Source organism: Rhopilema esculentum, chromosome 15 (genome assembly GCF_057945365.1).
Source record: "Rhopilema esculentum isolate cy_ngs chromosome 15, ASM5794536v1, whole genome shotgun sequence".
Classification (NCBI taxonomy): domain Eukaryota; kingdom Metazoa; phylum Cnidaria; class Scyphozoa; order Rhizostomeae; family Rhizostomatidae; genus Rhopilema; species Rhopilema esculentum.
This window is the reverse complement of record NC_142829.1, coordinates 5261931-5288762: the sequence shown is the minus strand read 5'-3', so window position 1 is coordinate 5288762 and position 26832 is coordinate 5261931. Positions and strand designations below refer to the sequence as shown.

The 26832-nt window shown below is 35.0% G+C and overlaps 2 protein-coding genes across 4 annotated transcripts; both read left to right on the top strand.

Annotated features, from left to right (window-relative positions):
- The first annotated feature begins 15 nt into the window (after positions 1–15).
- On the top strand, positions 16–6684 carry LOC135685197 (zinc finger CCHC-type and RNA-binding motif-containing protein 1). 3 transcript variants are annotated; one of them, XM_065201040.2, is made up of 7 exons: positions 16–74; positions 1979–2120; positions 3319–3347; positions 3774–3885; positions 4780–4887; positions 5404–5498; positions 5945–6684. In XM_065201040.2, the coding sequence occupies exons 2-7, from the start codon at positions 2037–2039 to the stop codon at positions 6192–6194; spliced, it is 678 nt and encodes a 225-aa protein (XP_065057112.1). In that variant the 5' UTR covers positions 16–74; positions 1979–2036; the 3' UTR covers positions 6195–6684. The 3 variants fall into 3 exon arrangements, with proteins under 3 accessions (XP_065057112.1, XP_065057110.1, XP_065057111.1); XM_065201038.2 differs by having other exon boundaries at positions 32–178; XM_065201039.2 differs by having other exon boundaries at positions 46–178; positions 1985–2120.
- Positions 6685–13581: 6897 nt separating this feature from the next.
- Positions 13582–26783, top strand: LOC135685111 (polycomb protein eed-B). Its single transcript, XM_065200916.2, has 17 exons — positions 13582–15134; positions 16590–16759; positions 17535–17633; positions 18259–18327; positions 18915–19015; positions 19348–19372; positions 19741–19822; positions 20113–20204; positions 20618–20707; positions 21078–21121; positions 22298–22403; positions 24284–24346; positions 24608–24645; positions 25257–25317; positions 25613–25686; positions 25921–25989; positions 26519–26783. The coding sequence occupies exons 1-17, from the start codon at positions 15008–15010 to the stop codon at positions 26577–26579; spliced, it is 1371 nt and encodes a 456-aa protein (XP_065056988.1). The 5' UTR covers positions 13582–15007; the 3' UTR covers positions 26580–26783.
- The last annotated feature ends 49 nt before the right edge of the window (positions 26784–26832 follow it).

Genomic DNA, 26832 nt, shown 5'->3' with positions numbered 1-26832 from the left:
TTCAGGGCTTTGTTGTCTTGAAGTGCATCATGGGAGTTTTCGAGCACTTCCGGTAAGCTGCCTGCCTGCAAAGTGTGAGTGTTATGTTTTCCTTGCATCTTGGAAGTCCGAGTGACGATTTGTAACGTGTTAGTCAAATTTAAAGGAATCATTGAGACTGATGCAAGATACTGAATAGGTATTTCATATTTATATGTTCATTCAGGGGGGCTAAGTATGGGTTTTTCCCGAATGTTGTTGCCTCATCTCAGAATTGCCCGATTGGGCCTAAATTTCGATAGATTTAGCCTGATTGGAGAGGGGGCAGGAGGGGGGCCAGGAGCCCAGATTTCTCCTACGCCAGTTTATTATCGATCACGCAAAGGCTATTATTGGAAGATTTTGTGTCTGCTTTCAGGGATCACAGAAGCAGCGCGGGGCTTGACAATTTCCGAAATGAACTTGAAACCATACAAAAACAGTCTTTCCCTTGGTTTTAGCATAGTTACCCCCTCCCCTCTCCCCACACAAATGTATATCATATCAAGGGGAATGAGAATATAGAACCAGACAGAAGGGGCAAACCATCCCCTCCTTAAGATAGAGATAATGTTCACAATTGCATGAAATTAATTGCGCTACCTAATATTATTTTATTTCTATTGTATTTTCTAATGATTCTACCTTGTTTGGTTGATGACAGAACGATAGCGAACTGGATTTAAGGAGAGGGAAATCTGCAATAGAATTATTCTGTTTCAAGAGTTTGCACTGAAACATTTTGTGCTGTTTTCAAATTGTGCCATTATCAAATTGTGCCATTTTTTATCACAACAAGTGGGTGCAAAAATATTAAAAGATTTTTCAAGGATTTTAACAAAGGCCTGCCATGGTTTGCAGCAAGAGGAGAGAGTGCTGAAAACTGCATCTAAAATATATTCACTATTGATTTAGAGTTAGTTAAGATCCCAGGCAATATTCAAAAGTTCTGTAAGAAGAAAGAACCACAGGATAGGCTGTACACCAGATTCTGTGAATCTTGCAATGACTAATAATAGAAAAGAAATTCATTATAAAGATGAGAATCCAATGTAATGAGATACAATTTTCAATATAAATTTGTTGAATTAGATTTATTTTGAAAATTTTATCTTATTACTGTTAAAATTGTTGCCCTGAGATCATTATAATAGAAGACGTTTGGTAATGAGTTCCATATCATAATATCAAAAAAATTCACCGTTTTTAAATCAACAACTACCAACAGCAAAAATGTGCGAATGTGCGTAAACAAGTCTTTGTTAATAAATCTGTTGTGTGATATAAACAATGCATGTGCGCACTTTGTGTAAAAAGAACTATAATGTGCCATTGTTTTTGTTCATTACAAAAATAAAGATTGTATTCTCAACAATAACATTGGATTTTCATTGTCCTATTGCTTTGTTGCCAGATATATTTATTGTTAAAGTTGTGGGAGAACTGAAGAAACAACTAATGGCTTTTTTATTGCTATGCAATGTTATTAAGCCTTTGTAGATAAAATATGACAAAATACCAATAGCACTCCATCACACTCCTATAAAAGTCTAGGGGTGCAAAATGCCACACTTGTGCTAATTTAGTCCCAGGAAAGCCTGAACTTTTTTTATATATAAGTGATATAATGTATGTTAATGTTGGATATTGTCACCAATAATTTCAAGGTTAAAGCAACAAAATGCTTTGTATAGGGCTGATCTCTTGAATGGAATAAATAAGTGATCTCTTGATCTTTTAAAGAAGATAAAGCAAGAAATTTCTTTGAAAACTAACAAAGAGGCTGATCTCTTGAATGGAATAAAAGAAGATAAAGCTAGAAATTTCTTTGAAAACTAACAAAGAGTGAATAAGGAGTTTGGTGATTGGTGGTCTGCTAATTGCTCTATTTAGGCCATCAATTCTATGTCTTGTTTAACTTATTTGCTTTTATTTAACCCAGTTTTCTCTTTTTCTTCAGACTAAGTCATGCATATTGTGAAATGCAACAAACAATTGGCAAGATTTGAGAGATAAGGATGAGTGGAGGCTTAGCCCCAAGTAAAAGTACTGTGTATGTTGGAAATCTTCCCTTTTCCCTCACAAACAATGATATACATAAGGTTTGTAAATTTAGTTTCAACATATAAAATTTATTGAATCAATATTCTTATAGCTGAGCAATATGATCGTTTGTAACATTTCCATGATTCACTTTTGCATAGGACGGTATTTATAATGAAACCCAACATGCAGCATATTTTCCTGCTAAATTTAAATGTACAGCCTTTCTTTAAAGACCCATATATACACTTGGATAATTTAGGCAATGGTACTTGGATTTTTTAGGAACCAAAGCTAAATGATGATTATGTAGTCATGTTCAAAATTAGGAGAGCAGAATTAATTCAGTTGGAATGGGAAGAACCATCAGGCCTTATGTTTATCATTATTCAGATGCTCCAGCAGGTCCCTATCTTGTCCTAGAATTATGTAAGTTGGGATCGTTGTGAGTTTTTGCATCTTCTGTGCATGAGCCTACATATATTAAGTCTTCTTATGCAAGCTATCCAAAAGAGTCCATGGCTCCCAATGCAAGGGGTAACCATTTCATCTAAAGATTTAGCATGTTAGTGGATGCTAGAATATGGGTGCTCTGAGGACCTGTGGGGTAATGGGGATTCACAATGTACTTGGAAAGGTTGATTCTTTAGCGCATGTTCAGTTAAGTGAAAATAATCTTTGATCCTGCTGTTACGATTAGATTCATGATGGCAGTTTAATGAAACGAGAATTGAGCATTGTTGTGTGCGATTCGTTCACTAATAAAACCATTCATCGACTATTGTGTCATTTCCAACTTCTGTCGCATCTTATTTTACGTGCAGAGAACACAGAGCCAGTGAGAGAGACAGTGTGTTGCCTGTGTAACTCTGATGTGAACCTACTTACAAATTAACATACAGAAATTAATATCTAAAATTAACATGAACAACGATTTGAGAAAACCGAAGGAAAGGAAGGGTGAGTAAAGGTGATCAGTAAATTGAATAGCGTGGTAAAGATTAAGTAAACAATAGGGATTAGCGAATGCATGTTATGAGAGTGACATAGAGGATGTCTGTGCTGCGATGTGAGAATGTGGGAAAATGATGGAATGAATGAGAAGGAAAAATTGATGTAAACAAGCCTAAGTAAAGTCACTACAGCAGAACCTAAATACATTATAACAATTTACTTGAATATTGAATTGCTCCCTCCCTCTACATGCAGATTGGTGTTTTTTTTTAAATAGAGATCTGTCTGTTTCTTCTTTTGTAGGTATTTGAGAAGTTTGGGAAAGTGGTCAAGTATGCGATATGTTTTTAAGAATTGGGACAACCGTTCCTTAATAATCTTCAAGATATTAAGTTTAATAGCAACCCATTGCAAAAAAACCAAGGTTTTCTCTTCACAAATAGTGTTTTGTTGATATCAGTAATTTTGCATTTTGAATCTCTGCAAGGATACTGTCGAACTATCTTAATTCAGTTTGAATTCCATCTTGATTTCTTTTATATTTTTAAAGATATAATCAGTAAATACATCCATATGTTATTATATTGTTACTGTAAGTTACGTATTCTTTGCTTCTATTGAAAATTTAAGCAAAATGCAGACATATTTGTTAAATGCTTTCTTTATCTAGAAATATTTCTTTAATCACTTCTAGGTACTAACAACATATTATTCAGTACAAATGCTGCTCCTTGTTAAAAGCTATTTTCTGTTTTTAGAGTTACAATTTTGAGAGACAAAGTAACTAGAGAGAGCAAAGGTGTTGCCTTTATACAGTATATAGACAGACCAGCTGCTATTAATGCTTGTAAATCTGTCAATAAGAAGCAGGTATGTAATGTGATATGATATATTATTTTAATTTGAAATTTTGAATCTTTATGTAAATTATCTGAAAAGTCATAGTCTTGGTAGACTATGCAAAGAGTAAGAAATGCAACATGCTTCACTTATAGCACTTATAACAGAATGAGGTTGCAATATACAGCCTCGATTTAGTACATTACATTATCCTCTAAGTCTGTAATAGTTTTCAGTCTGTAAACAGGTCCCAAAGTTTGAATCGATTTTGAAGAAGTCTTCTTTCCATTTTAAATCTCTCTTTTCAGCTATGATTTCAACCTCAGTTTTGATTAGAAAAGAAAAGCAAAAATATTAAAAAAGATGCTGCATTCCAGGGAAAGGGAGCACAGGGCCCTTGTCATCGGCCTTTTATAATTATCACAGAACTTTGTATGAAATCTTGCTTGTAGTGCCTTGCTCTTAAAAAAATTTGTCATAGCTTGTAAAAAAAATTTATGACAAAATTCAGAACATCAAAATAAAATGCCAGTTGCAAAAGAATAAGTAGAAGCTGGGAACTTTTTTAAATGTCCTTTTACTGCCTGCCCCACTTGCCCTTTGATCATTCTAGTGTCCCTGGAAATATACAGCATGGGTTATGTTACTTTACTCATCTAAGGTGCTTATTATGTTGCCTTTTAAAGCATGTTACCCGAGCTTGAACTGCTTGCTGCTACAGTACTTCAAGCTAAAGAAACATCACTTTTAAATCAAGCAACAAGGCTGCCTCATGGTTATTATAAATAAACCATGTCCTGCATTTAAATGTAAAGATTTCAGCAAAATGTCAGGCAACAAATTTTCATGGTTTTAGAAGCTCAAATGTTGCTCTGAAAGTTTTTGTTTGCTAGTATAACACAGTTTATTTGAATTCTTTGGTAGTTGTTTGGTAGAACAATAAAATGTACAATCGCCAAAGATAATGGAAAAGCTGCTGATTACATCAGGAAAAAAGAATATCCAGATAAAACTCGCTGCTTTGAATGTGGGGTAAGATTTTTCTTTATCCTTGGAAGGCTCAGACCTTACCAAAAACCGCCCCCCCCCCCCCTGGTCCAAATGTAACTGGACCGATCACATAGTCAATAGTTATCTCATGACATGTCAATCATTATAACGATATATAAATCGAAACATTTTAAAAAAGAGAAAAAGGAGGAGGATGATCATTTAAATGTACAGAAGAAGGTTTTTGTTGTTTGAACGCTCTGCCAATAACCCTATGTTGACCCTAAAGTTTTCATAACTTGGACTTGATCAACCTGGATTTGATCAAGCCTGTGCTTGACTTTGTCTATTAGTATATGTTGCTATTTATTTATTTGTAACATAAAGCCAACCCTTGTAAAGGAAACAATTAGTTGGACAAAGTTAATTATTTGGAGCTGGCCTTACTGTGTCGTAACCTCTTTTTGCTACCCTTTTTTTGCACCAATTTTCATGTCTGGCGTGTTAACCTGCTAGTATTTAATAATTCATGTAAATTTTGGAATTCTTTTGATTCAGGAATGTGGCCATTTGAGCTACGCTTGCCCCAAGAATATGCTTGGAGAACGAGAGCCACCCCCAAAGAAAGTAAAGAAAAGAAAAAATAAGAAAAGGTTAACTCCTCGAAAATATGATGTAGACTCGCTTTTCTTATATGATGTTTACCTATTAGCGTGTTTACCTATTTGATGTAGACTCAATTCTCTGTTTATTTTAAGAGTTTCTCAATCGATAACGGAAATTGAGATGAATCATGCTTAAAAGTTCGGATTTTGCTTCTTTATATTTTACATGGACCTTTTTAGCATGAATATGAAATGTTTTCCCATTTGTTACGATTTTATATATGTGAAGTTATGCATACCCAAAATAATTTAAGTAAAGAATGATTTCTGTAGTTTGTAGCTTGGTCTCAAGCATGATAAGAGTACCTTACGACGTTTTATCAAACAACAACAACTATAAGATCGCCTTCACCAGTTATAAATAAATTTATAAATGACAAGAAGATCAGTCAACTATTAACAAAAATGGTAAGTTAATTATTATATCTAAATAGTGATGATTTGGATGAGCAAGAAGAGGAAGATGCGGAAGATGATGATAATCAGCCAGAGGATCTTCACACGTCAAGTTTGAGCTTCACTATTGAAATGAATGCTCTAGTAGAAGAAGAAAAGCAGAGACAAGAAAGGCGAGCTGCAGGTCTGCCTGAAACGACAGGGACAGAAGAAGAAAAGACTGTACCTAAAAAGAAGTTCAAGAAAAGTTCCTATTTCAGTGACGAAGAAGAACTGGACGATGACTAATACAGCAATGCATTTTGGAAAAACTCTTTATCAACAAGGAAGCTAATCTGCTGCTTCTTTGACGGAAGAAAAAGTAAAAACGTCGTCATAAAGAAGATCCTCAAATGACGCCATTAACACCAGGGCCCTTGTCAACTGTAAAGGTTGTAAGGATTCCAGAACATTTATACGTGCTATTCGTTCTGCTTTACCTTTAGAACTATTGTTGTTTCTCTCAGTGGTGAATTTTTCAGCTAAATACTTACCTTTTATCGATCCTCTATTTTTATTTATGTTTCCTTCACAAAAATGACCTCCCCTTCTCAGAAATACGATGACATCTATTGGTAGCAAAAAGTCTCTATCTTATTATTTATTCGCCAAATATTGACATGTAGGTAACCAACTGTGAGAAATGTGTTTGTAAGAAAATTGCTTTTATTTCCATATACTTGAAGAATTAAAAAGAAACCGTTTGTAAATGTAACTGGCTTTTACAAGGCAACCAAAACTCTTTACCGTGGTCCCTGTTTAGTTTATCTCCCTAAATACCATTCTTTATGGAGCAAACTTATACTAGATAAGCTTAAAAGCGAAGCTATAAAATTTGCCAAAGCATCATTCTCTTAAATGTCAGAATTGACTAAGCTTGAAGACATATTAATATTAGTTTTAGATTGATATTATGCAAGTTGTATTGATATGCACTCTTTCAATTGATAAAGACGTTCTTCCAAAATAAAATGTTTCAAAATTTTGGCCGAGGCATATTTTGACACTAGCAAGAGGCTCTACAATTAAAAACTCAATAACATTCAAACTAAATTATGGGAATGCTTTCGACCAAAGATATAGACACTATATGGTTCAACTTTAATGAAACAACTTATGATTATAGAGATTTTTGCGAAGATGTGCTGTTACTTATTTGTTTAGAGGTCGTTAAAGTATTGGTAAATTCCTCACCGGTAAAGTATTGATATATGATCCGTCTTTCCAACGGGCCTTGAGGTGTAAAACACAAAGGTGAAATGTTTCGATCACGATAACACCTAAGAGTTTTGAAAAAATAAGAGTAGTGATATCGTTTGAAAAACTGCCATGTAGTCAAACGGATATTCGACCAAACGATTAAATGCTTTCTGTTGTTGCTTGATAAATTAGTACATTATAGTATAAGTTTCCGTTATTGGGGTAAATGCAAATCAATTGACTATAAGTCATGGTGTCCCACAAGGTAGCCTGCCAGCACTAATGCTGCCCTCACTTTAGATAAATGACATTTACTACTCCTCAAACACCCTTGAATTTCGATTATTGGCTGACGACACGGGTAGGCAACCTACGGACCGCGAGCCAGAATCCGGCCCGGTAAGGGAATCTTTGTGGCCCGCGAAATTAAAAATTTTGTATTGAAACTCTTTTTCATTGGCAAGGATGATTTTCCGAGGAGTCGCAGATATTAAATCAAATTTATCGATTCAAAATTAGATAATCTAACATCTTTATCAAACATGGGAATCATTGGCTCACTATCTGTTGTCACAAATTCATCCTGCTTAATGACAAGACAGTAGAATCTTTGAGGGAATGGACGAAAGTTAACAAATGCAGCACGAATGAATATTACTCAGCGCACTTATAGCTGTTGAGAAGGGATCACGGTTGTCCTTATAAGTTCATGTCTCATCTGCTAGTGTGCTGGGGGGGGGGGGGGAGGGCTATATTGGATAAATTGGTCTTTACGTATATTTAACGTAAACTTTGAATGGTGGATAATTGTGTATTTCTTTTCTAGTATGATTTCTCCAAACCCTAAATCACATCCTTTTTAATTTTGGTTGGCTTTTTTCAAGCTTCCCGTTTGAACGTACGGTTGTAACAGTCTTATCTATTGCTTTTAGTAGTATGTTGCGAAACGTTTGCTTTTTCAAAGCCATTTTCAAGTTCTGAAATTGGCTTTGAAATTGTCGCCAAGAAATTGTTTACAAGTCTTATCAATCATTGCAATTTATCTAAGAGAGGTTCATAATTGTAGTGTAATTAAAAGTTGTCAGGTTATTAAAGGTTTTAACCTTTGGCCCGCTTAAAGAAAAGGTTTAAAGAATCTGGCCAAGTCTCCAAAAAGGTTGAAAACCCCTGCACAAGTATATTATTCGCTAATAAGAACCTCAAGTAGATATGTCGAACTATATACAGTGGAACCCCGTTAATACGGCCACCAACGGGCCACCAAAAATTGGCCGTATTAGCGGGGTGGCCGTATTAACGAGGAAGGGTAAAATTTTGGAGTTTAAGGGGTAGAAATAAATAATAACATCCCAAGAAACTGTTCTATTCAATAGACATCTGGAAATGTAGGCAAAGTTATAAAAAAATGTTAAATAACTAATCCACAAACAAAACGAAACGGAAGTCCTGGGTTCTTGGGCCTTAATCACCAAATTATGTTCATGATTTTGCAAAAAAATCGGTGACTTTTGACTGGCTCGTTCTGCGTTCCAGCCAATCACTGTGAGTGTGGGCAATCACACCTGAAAGCAAGCGATTGTGATAATAAAAAGTTATTTTGTAAAACGAATGAGATTATTGTGATTTTATTACAGTTTTGATGAATACAAATGGCCGTATTAACGGGATGGAATTATAAAGAATCCTGCTGTTTGGGATTGCAAAATGTGGCCGCTGGCCGTATTAACGGGAGGCTGCATTAACGGGGTTTTTTTATGAGACTATGTATGACCGTTTTTCCGGGCCAAACAAATGTGACCGAAATAACGCGGTGGCCGTATTAACGAGGTGGTTGAAGGCAGGCTTCCACTGTATTCAGAATTAACATAAGTATGACAATAGTTATTTCCAAACAAACTGTCACCCACCATAATTCTTTTTGAAACAGAATGTAAAATTTCCTTATGCAATGTGCCTGAAGGCAAGCTTTTTTATTAAACTGTCGTAATTTGATGCTGCAAAGTGTATGAATTAGGTTGCTTTGAGCAGTGACGGACTAGCCCGTGGCCGGTGGACCCCCTTTAAAATCTGGCAAAAGGGCCCCATCTTTGCAGAAAAGAGCCTCATTTTGGAATATAAGGTCTTACGATGTCCCATTTCGAATGATAAACGTCATGGATTACATCAAAGCTAAGATTGAATAACGCATTAATGCATGCGGTTGTAAAAAGGATTGGGTCAAAATTAAAAAAAGTATGACTTTTGTAAGTTATGGAAGGTAAAAAAGGATTTGGAATTTTTGATATAATGGAACTCTCTGGAATTTTGATTTTTCATAGATCCAGGTTCAGTTTATATCCACAGCATTAATTGTAGACTTCACTTAAAATTATGCCTGCGATGAGGGTCGAAGCTAGCAATAAAATAAAGAGCTGTGATCCAGGGGCGGATCCAGACTGACTTACCCGACTCACGGAAGTCAGTCAATAATTTTCAATCTGTAGAAACGAAATGAAAAAAATTAGCTCTCAACCACATTTTTCTCAAATCCGACAACAGCACAAAGATTTTCTTTAATTTGTCATATTCTCTATAGCGCCTGTTCAAAATCATCAGATCTGTCAACTGTAGGTTCGAAAATTTTCTATAAAACTGTTCGACGAAATGATCTATCAATAAATTCTCCCATAGAAATTCACAGCTCAATGCATAAATCATTAGAACAAAGATGTTAGGGTTAAAACTCGCAATATCATTGGTAAGTCAGTCGAATAAATTAGAAATCTGCGCGGTCATCTTTTAACAAAGCTTTTCTGCACCATGCTAAAACGCTATTGTTCTCGTAAGTCAGTAGAGGCGATGTATGATCAATAAGGCAAATAATTTTTACAGGGGTCAGTATGAGAAATATTTTGGGGTCCAGGCGATGTATGGATTTTAAGACTGACTTCCACTGACTTACCACTAAGATTGCAGCTAAGACAATACCCTCCTGCGCAGCAATTTTACCTCTCAGTCTCAGAGTCTCAGGTAAACAAATGCCTGGCAAAAGGATATCGAGTAGAGGGTCTGATAACCAGGTTCCGGATGCAGTATGGATATTTTGAAGTCAATCAAGTCACTTATTGGCTCGAATTATAAAAAGATCCTAAAAAAAATATCAAGGCCACTGAAAGGCAAAGATCGATTCTTGTTTTTACTGTTGTTGGCCTAAATAAAAAGGACAAGCAATTCAACATTTAATCCCCTGAAAATGGCTGGATCTAGCAGGAGAAAAATTAATTTTGCCGGAAGGTACGGTCTTACTTTCAAAGTAGCGATATTTATCAAGTAATGCTGGTAAAATTTAGAGAGATAGGTAGAATTTTATTTGCCATCGGAATGCTTGTGGCGGGAAATTTAAGTGTGGACAGCAGCAACAACAAAAGGAACAATTACTGTAAATTCCATTTCCAAACACGTATTACTGAATTGATCGGAAAAATTGGGAAAAGATCTTAAAACCTTTATCAATATAAATTTCTTGCTAGGTTTGCTGCCTAACTGACTGCTTAAAACACTATCCTAAGCTTGAGATTTCTCTATCAAGTTAATTCCTTTGGGGGGGGGGATGCTTTTTGACACAAGTTGGAAGGTGGTTGGGTAAGGTTTAAAAATGGATCAAGAACAAAATATTTTGTAGAAAAGCTCGTTTACAGGTTTTGAGCTATACCTCAAAAGCCATTTTGTTATTTTAAACTTTGAAGAAATATCTGAATGGTCAAAATATTTTTAGATTCCTATCCTTTTCTTTATCAAGGCTCAAACAACATTAAAGATTTATTCAATTGACGGGAAATATTTAATCAATAAACTGCAATTCTCAACTCTTTATGCATAAGTCTACATTTACTCATCATCTCAAAAGCTATTCCTGCCAGAAAACTGTGTAGTCATAACTTTACTCTAGACAAGATAGCAAACACTTATGGAAGTCTGCAACTGATATCTTTTGTGCCACAACTTAAATAAGATACGTCATGATATAAGGGGCTACAGCAGCACCAGGCTTCAGCATGCCTATGTAGAATGTAAATAAAAAATTGTTGGTTAGGTTCAGGGAAAATGAAAACTGCCTGTACAATGATTCTCTGTCATTAGAAAAGATGTGTCATCTACTGAGAGCATTAATATCTGCTGAATTTTATCTTCACTCTGAGTTTTATGCCTTCCACTCCCATCTTCTTGCAGCATTTCTTGCCTTGCTTATGAGAGATCTTTTGCTCTGTTGGAAACTTTCTTTTCTCATTCAGTTTCTAATGAAGCTAGTGATATACTTACAGGTTCTTTCAAAAATGGTGCATTGGTTGTGTTGAACATGGTTAATCAAAAATTGTCAGGTTAGGAAGAGGATCCCAATCTATGTGTATCATAGAGTTATTAAATGTTCATGGTTTGCTTTTATTCAGAAACTGGGGTTTAAAAAGGCATGTTATAAATCTAAGCAGTGCAAAAATTAATCTAAGCAAAGCAATCAAAATATTGAACCTATAGTCTAAGGCAGGTGGTTGTGACCTTAACCCATCATTCAATGCAAACCATATTGTTCCTCTTCCTGGCAAAAAAGTTGTTTGCAACAACCTTTAACATGTTTTCAAGAAAGAACCAAAATGAAAAAAGGAAGCAACCAGAAAAGCAAGCCAAGATTTCCTCTATTAAAAATATTTCCATTAAAATGACTTTAGAATCAGTGGAGAAAACAAATCTGATTAGCCAAATGCTTTATCAAATCCAAATCTTCCAGTTTTTATGGTCAATTTGACAAACATTGGAACTTTTAGCTGAAAGCTACCGGCATGACAGATATGCAGAATTATGAAATCATGCAAAATATCTGGAAGCCAGTTACAAAACTTTATCATAAAAAAATCATTGAAAAAGTAAGGAAATTTGTATACTCTTGGCTCATTTATTATTTTTTGTGTAATGAGCCAAAAATTGATGCTGAATAAGACTTTTAACAGATATTTAGCTTTCCCATAATCATACACAAAGTGCATAAATCACCACATGTATTAAGTGGAAAAGAAACTAGATATGCTTTTGCATAAATTTGAATACTGCTGTTCAAAGGGAACAACAATTTAATTGCACACTTAGAGCAACTAGATGACACTGTTTGTCTACTTTGTGCTCTGTTTGGAAGAAAACTGGTCAGAATGCATTTTGAAAGTCTTTTGAAGAAAGTCTTTTGCAAGTATTGGAATTGATTAATACCAAAATGGATCAAAGATTCATGAATGAAACAACACTTACACAGGTTTAGCAATAAGCAGATTTAATTATGCCATTGAAAAAAGATATACATGCAAAGGTCAAAGGATTCCTTTCTTGCAAAGTGTGTTCTTTTATCTGTAAGACTTAATTTGTATCCCAAGTACCTACAAATTCATGGTTAAGGTTTTGCTTTACGAGACGGTTAAATCTTTGATTCAAACATTCTTATATACTTATGCCATTTTGATATGCATTTTACAAAAAGACCTTTTTGTGACCACACCCTTTGACCCCGCCCGTTAATGCTTTTTTTCTTCTTTGTAAGTCAGTCAGATTTAACTCTGGATCCGCCCCTGCTGTGATCCCGTAGTTAATTTTAAAACAAACTACGACGTTAACTATTTATTTTACTAAAGTCATGCGAATGATACTTCAACGGAGACTGCCGCATCTTCTTAAAGATCCTTCTACCGAATAATCTAGTTTTTTCTTGCGCTTGACCGTTTAGCATGAAACACGAACGGGTAAGGTTTTGCCTCATGGAATGAAAAATTGACATAAAAAAGATGTCAAGAAAATGACAAGAATCAGCAAAATTGCACATTATGGACGAATAAACTTTGAGTCGAAAGTGATTCTCAGAAAGGAAGTCCAAGTTGTTGCAAAAAGGGGACAGGACTGATCAGTGGTTTCTTAGAATGCAAAGGAAAGAAATGCAATATCTGGTAGCATTTGATTGAAATGGTTTTCGAATTGATTAATTAACCTAAAGGCTTTGTAAAAAATATCCTATGTAAGCACATATTAAGTCTGAAATACTGACAGCAAGCCAATTGAGGGGATGATTACCAGAATTTCAAGGGAATCTTCTTGTTGTGATTTAGCTATGGAATCATAAATAAGATATGAGTTTTGCATAAGATTTTTGTAGAGCTGTATAAAAAATTAATTTGATGAAAATATCTGCAAGCTGGGCCCAGCTGTTACCATAGAATATTTGATAATGATAATAACAAAGTTGAATCCCCATTTTGAAGCAGTTACCCCGCAACTGGGTACAACAAAAGCTTGATGCTACGTATAAGCAAATCACAATTTTGAGTAAATTCAATCCCTTGGTTTAAGAAATATTTGTAGTGTTTTATTGATTTTTTCTGAACTTTGGCTTTATTTGTCGCTAAACAAGTCTTTTCCATTTCAGGTTTTTGATCGAAATTTGGACAATCCAATAAGAGTTTAATGTATTCCTTATGTGAACCACACCTTCTTAAAAAAGAATCAGCATATTTTTCTTTGTAGTTTCCTTTCAGGTCTGCCAACTTAAGTTTAAGTTTCAGTAGGGATGAGGATTTTTTTTTTTTTTTATATATATATTCGGTATAAAAACTTACACAACAAATTACCTAAAACAGTACGTACAAACTACTAAATTACATTACAAGGACAGAACCCAGGAGGAGCAATATAACATGACTGCCCCCTGGGATATGACATGTATATGAATATAACTAATAATACTACATATATATAAACTAGATTATAATAATACATACATAGTAAAATACAACATATACATAAACGGGAAATACTGCATAAGTAGGCATACAAAACTATATGAAAAGAGACTTGGTGGCAAGGTAACAGTGACCTTATTTGAATCTACCAGTTGTGTGAATATATTGGAGAGTTAATTCGATTATATTTCTGTTGAGGTTGTTTGGGAGGTCTTTATCGCCATATAATAAAAGTTCTATCAAAACCTCATTTGAAAGATTGTTATACCCTAATGATTGTACTAATTCAAAGACTCTAGCGAGAAGATTTCGTCGTTCAATTTTAAAGGCGGGGCAGAGCAACAAAAAGTGTTCCGTAGTCTCGATACCATCGTTGTTAGGGCACATTGGGTTTATGGAATCCCTAAAATTGTGCTTGAATTTATGAAAGCTTAATTTGCTAAGACCCACTCTAATTTGAGTGAGATAGGATAAACCTATTGGGTCATGAATCCCAAAAACAGAGCTAGCAGAAGGACGGATTTTGGAGATCAACTTTTTTTTAAAGGAAGTAGCCGATGGTGCAAGTCTAATCTCCTGATCTAGTTCATTCCATTCAGCCAGGCAATCGGGATAGAAACTAGACTTGAACTTTTCTGTTCTTGCTTTTAAAGGATTGATGAGGATTCCTCACACCTCAGATATTCTTTCATTTTAAACTTACCATCCTTTATGGATCTGAGGTTAGTTTTCTTATTATTTTTAACTTAGTTTTCTACTAGAAGGCATCCCCATTTCCCAGACCACACCCACCTGGGCCCCCTCAGCTCTTCATGGCCGGTTAAAAATTCTGAGCCAATCCGCCATTGGCTATGAAAACATAAATGGTTAAAAATTTGCATATCGGATCCACAGAAGTCCATATTGAATAGCTTCTGCAATAAGATTGGGATATTTCTGGGGGCATTGGTCCCCTGCCCCGGTATTAATTATTGTTGATGACTCTGTTGCTGGCACTGGTTGCTGGTTGGAAATAGATGTCGCTGCGCTGGATTTCGCCTCAGACGGATTTGTTTTGGTGAAAGAGAATCCACGCGCGCTTTTTAATGACAGAAAGTAGGTGAAAATTTCAAAATGTCGTTTGAAACAAACCAAAGCGGAGATACCACTTTTAAACTGGAGCTTGATGAAGACACATCGTCGATGCAGACTGAATCAGAGGACCTCAACAGCCCACAGGTTAACACTGAAAATGAAATGAGTAAGTTTTATATTGTTTGATCTTAGGCCTTTTTTCTAGATGATTTTTTATAATAGCCTTAAACTCCAGGAAAAAGTTTTTAGCCTGAGATAACTTGAGTTCCGACGCAGGTTTCAAAGTTGGGAGAGGGGCAAGGGAAAATTCAACAATCATAAAAAAAATTTGAACAAAGATCACAATCGATCCCCTATACCCCCCCCTCCCCCTGCTCTCGAGCCACCTCTAATCTACACTAATGAAACAATAGTATTTTTAATTAATGAACAAGCGCAGAAGCACTTACAACATTAGATTTATATGTTATGTTATGTTATGTTATGTTATGTTATGTTATGTTATGTTATGTTATGTTATGTTATGTTATGTTATGTTATGTTTTGCAAAAAAGAGTGGGGGAGGCATTGCCCCCCTCTCGTCAGAGGCCCTGGATAAAGGCTGAAATACACTATGCATTTGCATTGATTCGATAAAATGGATCACTGGCAAATTAACAGTGTAAACTCAAAATTGGATGTCAAAATAGCTGTTTCAACAAAGTGAAACTTCCTTTGAAAAAGTTGGACATGTCTTTAATGGTGCACACTGCACTCCAAGAGCTTCACTCAATCAGCCATGTTATTTTTTGATCACCCAGCTTTCTGAAACTCTTATAAATGCCTGCAAAGATTCAAAGAATTAAAAAAGGCAAAGAGTTTATAAATATATGGAGAGAGGAAAGCTGTCTTTGGAACACAAGACTGTCGCTGTATCGCAACAGAGATGCAAGGCAAACAAAATTAACAAGCCTTGCTGATAATTTTATCTTTGCTAGTATTGCCTCTCGCAGCCTTGTGTTGATTATCAATTTCGACAAGCTGCAAAAGCTCATCAATATTTTTGCAAGTCATTCTCAAAAACTTTTGGCATTGGTCATATTTTTCCAGACATAATTCTTGCAAAAGCGTGTTATCAACTCCCAGCTCAATTCTTCAGTCAACAAGAGCTTAACAGATCTATTTTGCCTATTTATTTTTTTGCGCGTACGCTTTTGTTTTTGAAAAACATTTGCAATAATAGCAGAAGCAGCAGCACATTTCTCATCAGAGTCCATAATGGAACGAGGGGACGCTTTAAAATACTGATTCAATTTAATGGATGAGTGCAAAGGGAGACATTTTTTCATTTATATGGGCCGTATATTTAATCGAATATTTCAGCCTTAAGGCTTGGATGGAATGGAAACCGCCAGAGTGAAGGATTGAGAAAGAAACAAGAAGAGAAAGGGCTTTCTCCTTTCTACTGTCGTGTCACAAGCCTTGAGAGCTGATCTTCTCAGCTTGTTCGGGAGATTCTTTCTTAAAATTGCATAATTTTTCTGCAATTTGGAACAATGTCTAAAAAACTTAAAAGTTAGAGTGAATCACTTTTACCTAGGAATATGTTATCAAATTTTCATTCTAATGGGTTTTATTTTAGATGAAAGTGGGGATGAAAGTGACTCATCAAACACTATATCATCTTCACAAGCATCAAAAAAGAAGCAAAAATCTGATGGATATGGGAAGAGAAAGAGAAGAAAAAGAGTGTTTGGTTCACAGCAATATCAGAAAACCAAAGCTTCCTATAAATGCACAAACTATTTAAAGGTTATTATTGCATATTCTTGCTTGATCTCTTCATTATGATATATAAAATAAGAGAACTAAGATAGTCTAACTAAAACCCCTCAATTTACCTCCCTTTTTGCATCCCAATTTTCGGTGGAATGAGCTCTGTTGTCCGAAACAAAACCACCATTGACAAGAGTAAGCCTTGACGAGGCCAATGAGCCATTGCTCTTACATTTTTATCATGTTTTAGTGTAGTTTCTAGGCACTTTTCCTTCGCCTGTTTTGTAGGTTTCGTATGCCCTTTGCGGAGGCAAAGTGATGATATATAGAGATAAACATGGATATATAGAAGATAAACAGGTTGCAAGAACCAACTTGTTGCTACAATTATAATAATGGTTATAAAAGCCATCACGATGTTGGTTATGACTTGAAAAGAGCACCCCCCCCCTAAATGAGCACATTCCATAAAGCGATTTTGATAAATGAGCCCCCCCCCCCGATTGAATAAGCACCCCCTTTGATCGCAAATTGCAAATGAGAAGTTACTGCCTCCACCGTGTTATGCTTATTGATCCTGATGTGTAGGAAAAAAGATGATATTGTTTTGTTATACATTCAAATATTTTTGTGATTGATTTGCCCTGGCGTGATCTTTCAAAAAATATGTAAAAGTAACTGTTGTGAACCTGGCAGTTGAGGCATTGTTGTGATGTGAATCACATTTCTTTCAAATACAATGTACCCATTTAAATGTGTGTTTCATTTTCAAATGGTAAGTGAAAGATTATAAGTAATTTCTTGATTTCAGGAAGATCACAAGCAACCAATATTTGGAGTACAGTTTTATCAGTTATTAAATGATGATGAAAAAGATCCACTTGTGTTTGCAACTGTTGGAAGCAATCGGGTGAGTATTCAAATTACTAGAGAAACGAGTCTCTTCTGAGTTTTCTCTTTTTAACTTATAGAGATTTTAAGTGTTACTTCTTAACTAGATGCATCTAGATGGTATTAATAAAAAATTACCTTTTTAAAGGGATTATTTGTCTGCTAAAGTATACTTGTTTACAACGCTTAAAAATGTTTTGTTTATTTAAAAAGACCATGATTTTTGGCACTTTTCTCCTTCAAATTATATAAGGAGTACACCTTGATTTCACTGACCATGTTGTATGGAATGTAAACTTACTGATGAAGAAAAGACAGATACACTATTACACTTGTTTCACAAAAAATTCCTACCAGGAAGCTGACACTTTAGCCAACCAACTATGAAAAAGATAATCTACAACCCTCTGGTTCAGATGCATCCCAGCATTGCAAAAACCTAGAACCGACAAGGATTTGTACAGTAGATCATTTGCTGTTTAGATTTTTTATTTTGCCATTATGTTAACTTTGAAAGACATGTGACAAAACGCTAAATCAGCAGTTTTTTTGAAATAGCTGACAATGGTTTGAGCAAATATTTAGCATATAATTAAATACAATGCTTGTGTGTGTCAGCAGCTTTTATCATTATCCCTTTCAAGGTTTCAGTTTACAAATGTGAAGAAGGCTCTGGAAGAATCACACTGCTGCAGAATTACTGTGACTCGGATGTATCCTTTAAGTTGTTGTCTTTAGCAGCAAAATGCTGGTTATATTCCTGTGCCAGATTGTCTTTGGTTCATTTGAAATGCTGTTTGCAGTTCCAGGGACCGTGCACCAGTCTAAGAGTGGAGGGGCTGGAATGGGCATGTCTGAACATTTTTTGAGGTCACGCCTTCCAGCACGCCGGGAAACGCCCCTTTTAGAAAATACTTGCTCATTTCTCTGAATTTTTATAAACAGTCTGGTTCAGAGATATCAATAGCTATAAAAGGTCATTAAAACACCAAGATAGCCAAGTTAGAAAATACATTATATCATTAAACAAGATAAAACACCTATATAATAACACAAAGGTTCCCAGTCAAGAAGAACTGCTACTTCAGAGGAGTAAACTATCCAAAGTTGTGTTAGAGAAGACCTTGTAAAATCTTTTCCAGGCTATTATCGCATATAAGTTGGGGGGCTATAGCCCCTGCTAGCCCAATGGCTGTGTGGTGCCTGTGCAGTGCTAAAGTTAACCTGCTAGTTTATACAATATATTTGCGTTTTCATTGTCATGAAAAACATTGTTGGTTCCCTTAATGCCCAATGTTAGCCTGAAGAAAATTATTATACTAGTGCATGGTCATATAATACTGAAACATCTGATCAGATCTTGGCATTTGCTGGTGTGAAAGGAGCCATCCATGTTGTGAGGTAATAAATATAACAAAGAATCTGTTTTACCATATATCGTTTAAGCTGTTGTTGTATTTCTTTATAGATTCAAATGTAAACTGTCTTTCTTCATAGATTCATATGTTTTAGGCTTCCTATTATCAGGAAATATTTGTTGAATATTTTGTATGAGTTGTATTGAAAATGATAAAAGACGCTATAATGTTTGCACGTTTAATAAACAAAACAGATTTATGATGCCAGTTGAAGGATTTGGGTTTGTTCTGACATCTCAGACTCAGTACATTTCTTCATTAAAACACTGAATCGCGACTACATTCGTTAATTTTGTTTTGCATCATTTGTTTCAGTGTTGCAAGAAGGCAGAGCACCAAGGTATTTACACTGCTCGATTTCATTTTTTCCCAAACCCAAATTAACCTCTTACCCAAAGATGAAATCCAACTCTACAAGAAAGTTACTCATCTCATCTAGAAGGCTTTAACTAATACGAACAAAACGTCAACTTATGTTTCCAATACTCAAATGTTAGTTGCACTGTTTAAAACTTTACCATAAAATTGAAAAAGGCAGTTTACATGTAAAGCTGAGAATAATGACATCTGCTGTGCTGATGATATCAACGTTTAATAATATTGTGTCAAAACTTTATGCATTGAGCTTTATGCATTGGCCTAGTTGATTTAGCTCACTCTGGTATATTTCTCTTACATAAGTTCCGTCACTATCATTTGCCATTTTAGTACTATCAAGGCCATGGAAGCAGTATAAACGAGCTTCGCTTTCATCCAGTGGAACCGCTGTTGTTGTTTTCAGCAAGTAAAGGTGAGCCAATGCTACTAGAGATAATTTTAATTATAATCAATCTATTGAATCCCACTACTATTCAAAACGCTTTTTCTAAACAGTCCAAAAAGCGCTCTTGACAAGAACAAAGTAACAATGACGATGTCATTTGGAGCACGTAAGTCATGACGTCAGAAAAACCAGTTAAAACGAGAGTTATAGCGAAATAATTAACTAAGTCGTTGAAAAAGGTGATTGAAATTATAAGAAGATTGCAAGAGGAACTATAAATGTTCTTTGTTGCTTTTAATGCATTTTGGTTCTTCCAGATCATTCGATAAGGATTTGGAATATCAAAACTGATATATGCGTTTGTGTACTTGGAGGTGTCAATGGTCATAGGGATGAAGTGCTAAGCATTGTATGTATTTCATTCATGTTTCAACATAGCTTTCCTTTAATTGAATGAATTTTTGAATAAAGCTGGGTATGTAAATGACAAGGGGAAATCTGTTCATTGGCAAATTTAGTCTTAGTCGTTAGATTTTTATCTTCTAATTCAAGTTCTCTTGCGATGTCTGTTATAAATATAATGAAGAAATGGTTTTGTCTTCTTACCAACACAATGTCAACTTTGCTGATATAGTTATGGTATTCTTGAAATTCTTGTTGTGGTCGTCAGTTTTCCAACTGCAGCAAGTTTTTCTCATAAAAGTCAAATAATACATTGACATATTTTTTATAAGTAGGATAATATAACGTATAGACGTAACAAGACAAGGCTCTCGCCTCCACTTCTTCAAACATATGGTTTCTTTTACTTGCATTTCAAAGGATCTTGACATACTTGGAACAAAGCTGGTATCATGTGGTATGGATCATTCTTTAAAGATCTGGCCCTTGGAAACAGAGAAGTATAAAATGGTAAACATATGGGTTAGCTAAGGGTATTTTCTATTCCTGGGCTTGGTATAATTATATATATATAATTTTTAGTTAGGAATCTATCTACCCGTCTACTGTCTACCAGGCTATAGTTAGGTCATCTTTCAGCGCTTTCAGTTCTATTTTACTATTCTTTTCGTGAAGGACATTCCTTCATGACATTCCATGACACTCCTTCTCCTTTAAAAAGCAGTAATATCGCAATTGTAGTTTGTCTCTGCTGCCAGTGGGTTCCGTAGCCTACTTATTTCCCGCTGGTAAATGTTTCTCAAAATTTATAGCAATGCTTAAACTTCCTAATATCTTTCAGTTAATCTCTTTTCTTAATCATTTCTTCTTGGTCCAATAGCGAATAGATGATTCATTCAAACATGATCCAACAGCTGATTCAAGGTAGCTACAGTGTCATTCTTCCACTTTAATTGATCATTTACGTAATGCTTACTTATGAGCTCTCATGGAAACTCCCTAGATTAAATATGGGGTTTACCTTTACCTTAAATCCTGGAAATATCTCCCCATGGGTCTTGTTAATTTTAGCAATTTTACATGGGGGCTAATTCAAAGGGGGGGGGGGTTATTCGAGGGGGACTTGTGAAAATCGTCTACAATGTGTCTACATGTTTAGCTCGTTTTATAGCTTTTTCACGATTTTCAAGATCATTTTCAATATACCTAAATAACTCTTTTTTAGATATCATTCAAAAGTATGAGTCAAAGTGAAAACATCAAATTTTCGATAGTCTTGCATTGTCTTTTCGCAAAAGTATAATTTCTTTAGCTTTTTTCTTTCGCCCATTGAATGAGTTGTGAATCGTGTACTCCTGTTGTAGCTCCATTAAGCACCAATGGGGGCTTACTATTACCCTAAAATTGGCATTATCGAGTGAGGGCTTACTCGAAGGTGGAGGCTTTTCAAAGGTTTTTTAATTTCAGGGTTGGAGCTTATTCGAGGGGGGCTTATTCGAAAGGGGGTTTAGGGTACATCTGGATTTAAGGTATAAGGCAATTTGAGGCAAGTTAACTTTCCTAAAATTTCCTATCTACCACGGAATGCCTTTCTTCTAGTTTTTTGTGCCACGGTTTGTTTTATTCAGGTAGATATTTTGGGGTTATGCATAAGACTAATTCTTTGTAGTTGCCTGTTTCACAACGAAATACGGAAAGTTGCTTTCAAAACTTGGAAATTTCCCCTCAGCTTCTACTGTTGTCCATCCCTCTAAATGCACAAGTATTGGTGATATATATTATTCTAAAGTATTGTTTTCACCCTTATATGCGATTATTCATAGTCTGATTCCTGACTTTGAAGTCAAACAAGGCACAAGAAGTTCCGCAGTCATTTAAAACAGTTCTAAAGTTCAGTTTATAGTATGGTTTTCCTGCTGCTTTCAATGACTCCAGCATTAAGTAGAGAATGTTAAGGATAAAGAAGAAGAATTAAAAGTATTTCCCACACCTTTAAAGCATATACCCCTACGAAAATATTTTTGTAGAAAGTTGATTTTTTAACTTTTTTTCAAGAATTACTGTTGCACTAATTGCTTGACACTAATTGCTTGATTTCAGGAGCTTTTTACCGCTCAATGTGCATTACCCGGCCTTTTCGACACGAGATGTTCATAGGAATTACGTAGACTGTGTTCGATGGTATGGCGACCTTATCCTTTCAAAGGTATTGTTTCATTGTTGTATTATTATTATTATAAGTGGAGGAGGTAAAAATTGTGAAACATAGGTAAGTTATTCGTAAGACGATTAACTTTGCCAAAGCTCTTCGAACAACATCACAGAAAATTTAACCCTTACCTATAATGATAAGATTTATATAAAATAAACCTTGTCAGCATTTTTTTCAATAAGGGAAGCCCTGTAATCAGGTGAATAGCTATTTCTATTGGTAGCTCGTTGAAACAAGATAGGCCTTAGAATCACCTTATAAGTGTATCACACAAATGCTGTAAACGTAAATGTTTCATTAAACTATGCAAAACCGCTGATAGGTTTTTGAGGTAGCTAGACCTGGGAATTGACAACTTTAATATTGTATTGCTGTAGTTTCCAGATTATTTTAAGAATGGATTGCAATTAATGTTAACGGGTCAAAATATGTTTGATGTCTAGATTTCTGCTGTAAAGTTTGTCCTGATATTCATTGAATGGCCTTTTGGAAACTTCACAGTTAATCGTTAGTTTACAATATTGTCATTGAAATTTCGAGCTACGTCTCTTTTTATCATTGCAAGAGATACCATTGGATGTGTCTCTAACATAAGTGTGCAATACCATGTTTTCCATGCAGGGGAGGGGTTTGAATGGAAAATTACGTCCTGGAAATCTTATACGCCTTTGAGGGAAGTTCTGAAAATCCCAAGAAATCTTTTGTTCTTTTGAAAAAGTTAATTGGCCCTTGGGAGGGGGGGGGGGGGCTGGGGTGGGGGTGGTCAGATCTCATCACCACCTTTTTTATCATCTTTGTATATGTTGCCTTTTAAACATTAACTAAATAAAAACATTATAGTTTTTAAGTGAATTTTCTATCAGTACTCAGTAGGTCAATCTACAAGACTAAACCATCAGTGAAATTTGATCAACATTGTTTATTTTTTCCTGACTTCACGTTGTGGCTTTGAGTGTTACTATTAGAGCTTTCATTAAAAGATGCAAACAGGTATTTTTACAACGAGTAATAAAGCCAAATGGGATCAAAGCTTTCAGCCCTATTATGCTTTGAACCTGGTTAAGTTTTAAACCTTGTCAAGTTATTTATGCCATTAAGACATGAAGCTGCTTCAAACATGGCTTCAAAAAGGAGCATTGTTAAGAATTTATATCCCCCTGTTAAATTGGCTTAAGCTCGGAATGGGAAAATGAAAAGTAAAAGGTATTGGCAAAACCGATAAAGACATCTGTCTGCTCTATGTTTCTTGGAGTAATAGCGATTTCTATCGTTTGAGTTATAAAGAAATTTTTTGAGCCCTCAGTTGGTACATTATGTAATAATTTATAAGAGTACCATGGATTGATCAGCAGGAGTGGTGGTACCAGTAATTTTTATACAGAGGGCCTGGCCTTCTAGCATTGGTGCTTAAATATCACCCCAGGCTTTTGGCAATCTGTTTGATTCTTTACCTTCATTTACCTTCAGATAGGGGGGCAGCATGTTCCAACAGGGAGCTTCCCTAATTCATCCTGGATCCAAGCTGTGAATTTTCAAAGGATAATTGACATTGAGCTTTGAATGTAAATTTTAGCGCATGCAATTTCTAAAGACTAATCATTCAAGTTTCCATTATTGAAGTTCAATTTATTGATGGTCTGGTGGTCTTGTATTTAAGTCTTTAAAAAGCAACTTGTATTTAAATGGCATGCTTTATTTGCCCGTCTGCATCAAAACAGATAGAAAGCTAGAGACCTTTAAATATAACAGAAATATGAACAAAGATTTACAGATTGTTTTTTATATTCATGTTATTGCTCTGAAAAAACTTTGGGCCTATAAATTGGGAAAAAATTACCTTTATAACCAGTTAATATAAGTTTTTTGTTTTACAGTCTTGTGATAATAAAGTTATACTCTGGAAACCAAAAATGCCAATGGACAAACTGCTTCAAAAGGTACTTTTGGCAGCTTTTTTCTCTAATATGATGCTTCCTGTTGCCAGCCTGAGCATTTTGTGGAATCTGGTTTTTTTATATTTAAGCATGACTAATGTTGTTATCATTTTAAGGCCATACTGCACATGAATTCTTGAGAAGTTGCCAAAGATAGAACTTTTTATAAGTCTACAGTGTTATGATAATGAGCTTTAACTTGATGAGCTTTCAGCTAACAGCTATGTCAGCTTTAAGCTAACTGTTTAATATGCTCATTTTTAGCAAGGTGCATCAGAAACTGGGGTTTCTGTACTTCATAAGTGAGTGTCAGTTATATTGTTTTTATCTGAATACCTCATTTTCTTTTAAATATTCAACAGATCCATATTTACAGTATTTTGCCCTCTCAGATGTCCCCATCATTCCTTTCGTGTTACTTGGATTCATACCTGGATAAAAATTTCTTCTTACCTTTGGGTCATTAAGATGTCTATTCCCTCTCCTCAGATGAAAAGTACTTTTTATGATGTTATGTTTCTGCTTTTTGCTGTTTTTTTGAAATTATAAGGCACTTCAGTTTGATAGATGTTAATCCTTCATTTTGCTTCTAAATTTCATGCAATTTACTCTTTCTGGGATTAAACCTTGTTTTTGAATTCTGCAAGTTCTCTTGCTCATAGTCCCTGTTTGTTTTTGTCACTCTTGTGCAACAAATTTTTGCTTTTATCTCTGATCCTTTATATTTGCTCTAGTGTTGTAGTAAGTATTCAGCCTTTCAATTTACAACCAGGTTCTCAAAATCAATTAGCACAGCAAAATTAGGAATGATAGCTATGTTAAACTTTCTGAGATGCTCTTTAAGTTGGGTTTTCTCATTTTCAGAATTTATATATACTTTACAAAGTTCAAAATTTTTTCTTTATTCTTGTAGATTCGAGTTCAACCAGTGTGACATTTGGTTCATCAAATTTGCAATGGATTTCAATTTAAAAGTAAGCCTGCCACTACTATCACATTTGGATCCTTATATACCCAACTGTAGATCGAAATAGGCCAATCAGAAAAATGAGAACTCACTGGGCAGCCTCTAAAGCCATGTGCTCCCATTTCTGGTTGGTCTATTTGATCTAAAACTGGGTATAAATATTTTCTAGCATAGAGTTTTTGATCTATATTCTAACATTTTATACGCAGAAGTGTCAGACCAAAAGCTTAAGAACTATTGTTCAAAACTTTTGCTTTTTTCAATGTGATTACTGATTGAAAATTTTTTTTCTATATACATAGCTTCTTGCCGTTGGCAATCAAACTGGAAAAATATTCCTTTGGGATCTAGACGTTAATCAACCAGCAAATGCAAAGTAGGTATTCTTCAACTTTCGGTAAACATACAAGAAATTATGGCTAATTGCACAGGGTGCATATAAGCTTGAGAAAAACTCAAGAAAGCGCAAAGCATTATCAATCATCTGCTTTCAAAAGTGCTGGAAACTGTTGTTTTGTATCTATAAATATTGGCAGGTGATATTTTTCGGTTTATCCGTGATTTTTCTTTTATAAGTCCATATTTTGAATATAGCTACTTTGTTTTGTAGATGTGTATCTTTGACTTATCCAAAGTGCACAACAACTATTAGACAAATCTGTTTCAACAAAGATGCAAGGTAAGTGCCTTTAAAACTTTTCATTTTTAGGTACTTTTAGACTTTGAAAAACTGTTGACTTTTAAGAAAAAGGATGTCATAGCAGATTACTTTTTTGATAAAACAATTTAAAATTAATTGGTAAGCAAATGTCGTGCAAAGCATGATTTTATTTGGATCACCACATGCAACATTTGATCTCATTGCACACATACACAGTCCGGTTCCAAAGCAATTATGAGGATTAAGTTTTAAATGAACCAAAATCCACGGATCTACCTTTAAATTGATAATCAATGTGGTTCTTTTTAAAAAAATTGTATCTAAAAACATTTTGTGTACTTACTCAAACTCTCTTATCCCCCTTCCATCTCCTTCTACCTGTACGCAATGTACTCTTTTCGTCAGATCCCCTCCTCCCCACTTTGTGCGTAGGTATTATGAGAATGACCCCTTAACTTCTCCAATATATTCAGCTGAGTTGCATTCAAGTGATTTAAAATTTTCCTGTAGCCAACTGTTTTATTGGAATTTCTCTCTATTTTACCAGTGTGTTGATTGCAACTTGTGACGATGGAACAGTATGGAGGTGGGACAAACAATCTGGATGAAAAGGACTTTCCCAAAAATTAGTTTTTACTTCTGTTGTTACAAGAAAGCAACTTTTAAAGTCAAAACCAGCCCATCTTGGACATAAAGATATTTTAACAAAAACTTTCCATTTGTATAGATTATAAAATTGTAATTAGTTACTCCAAGTAATCAGGAAATGTTCAGAGGAAATCATTTGGATTTTGCTATCATATACTGTTGAATTGATGTGTTTTATTTATGGCTAAATCACAGTTTGCTGGAAGTAGTAGC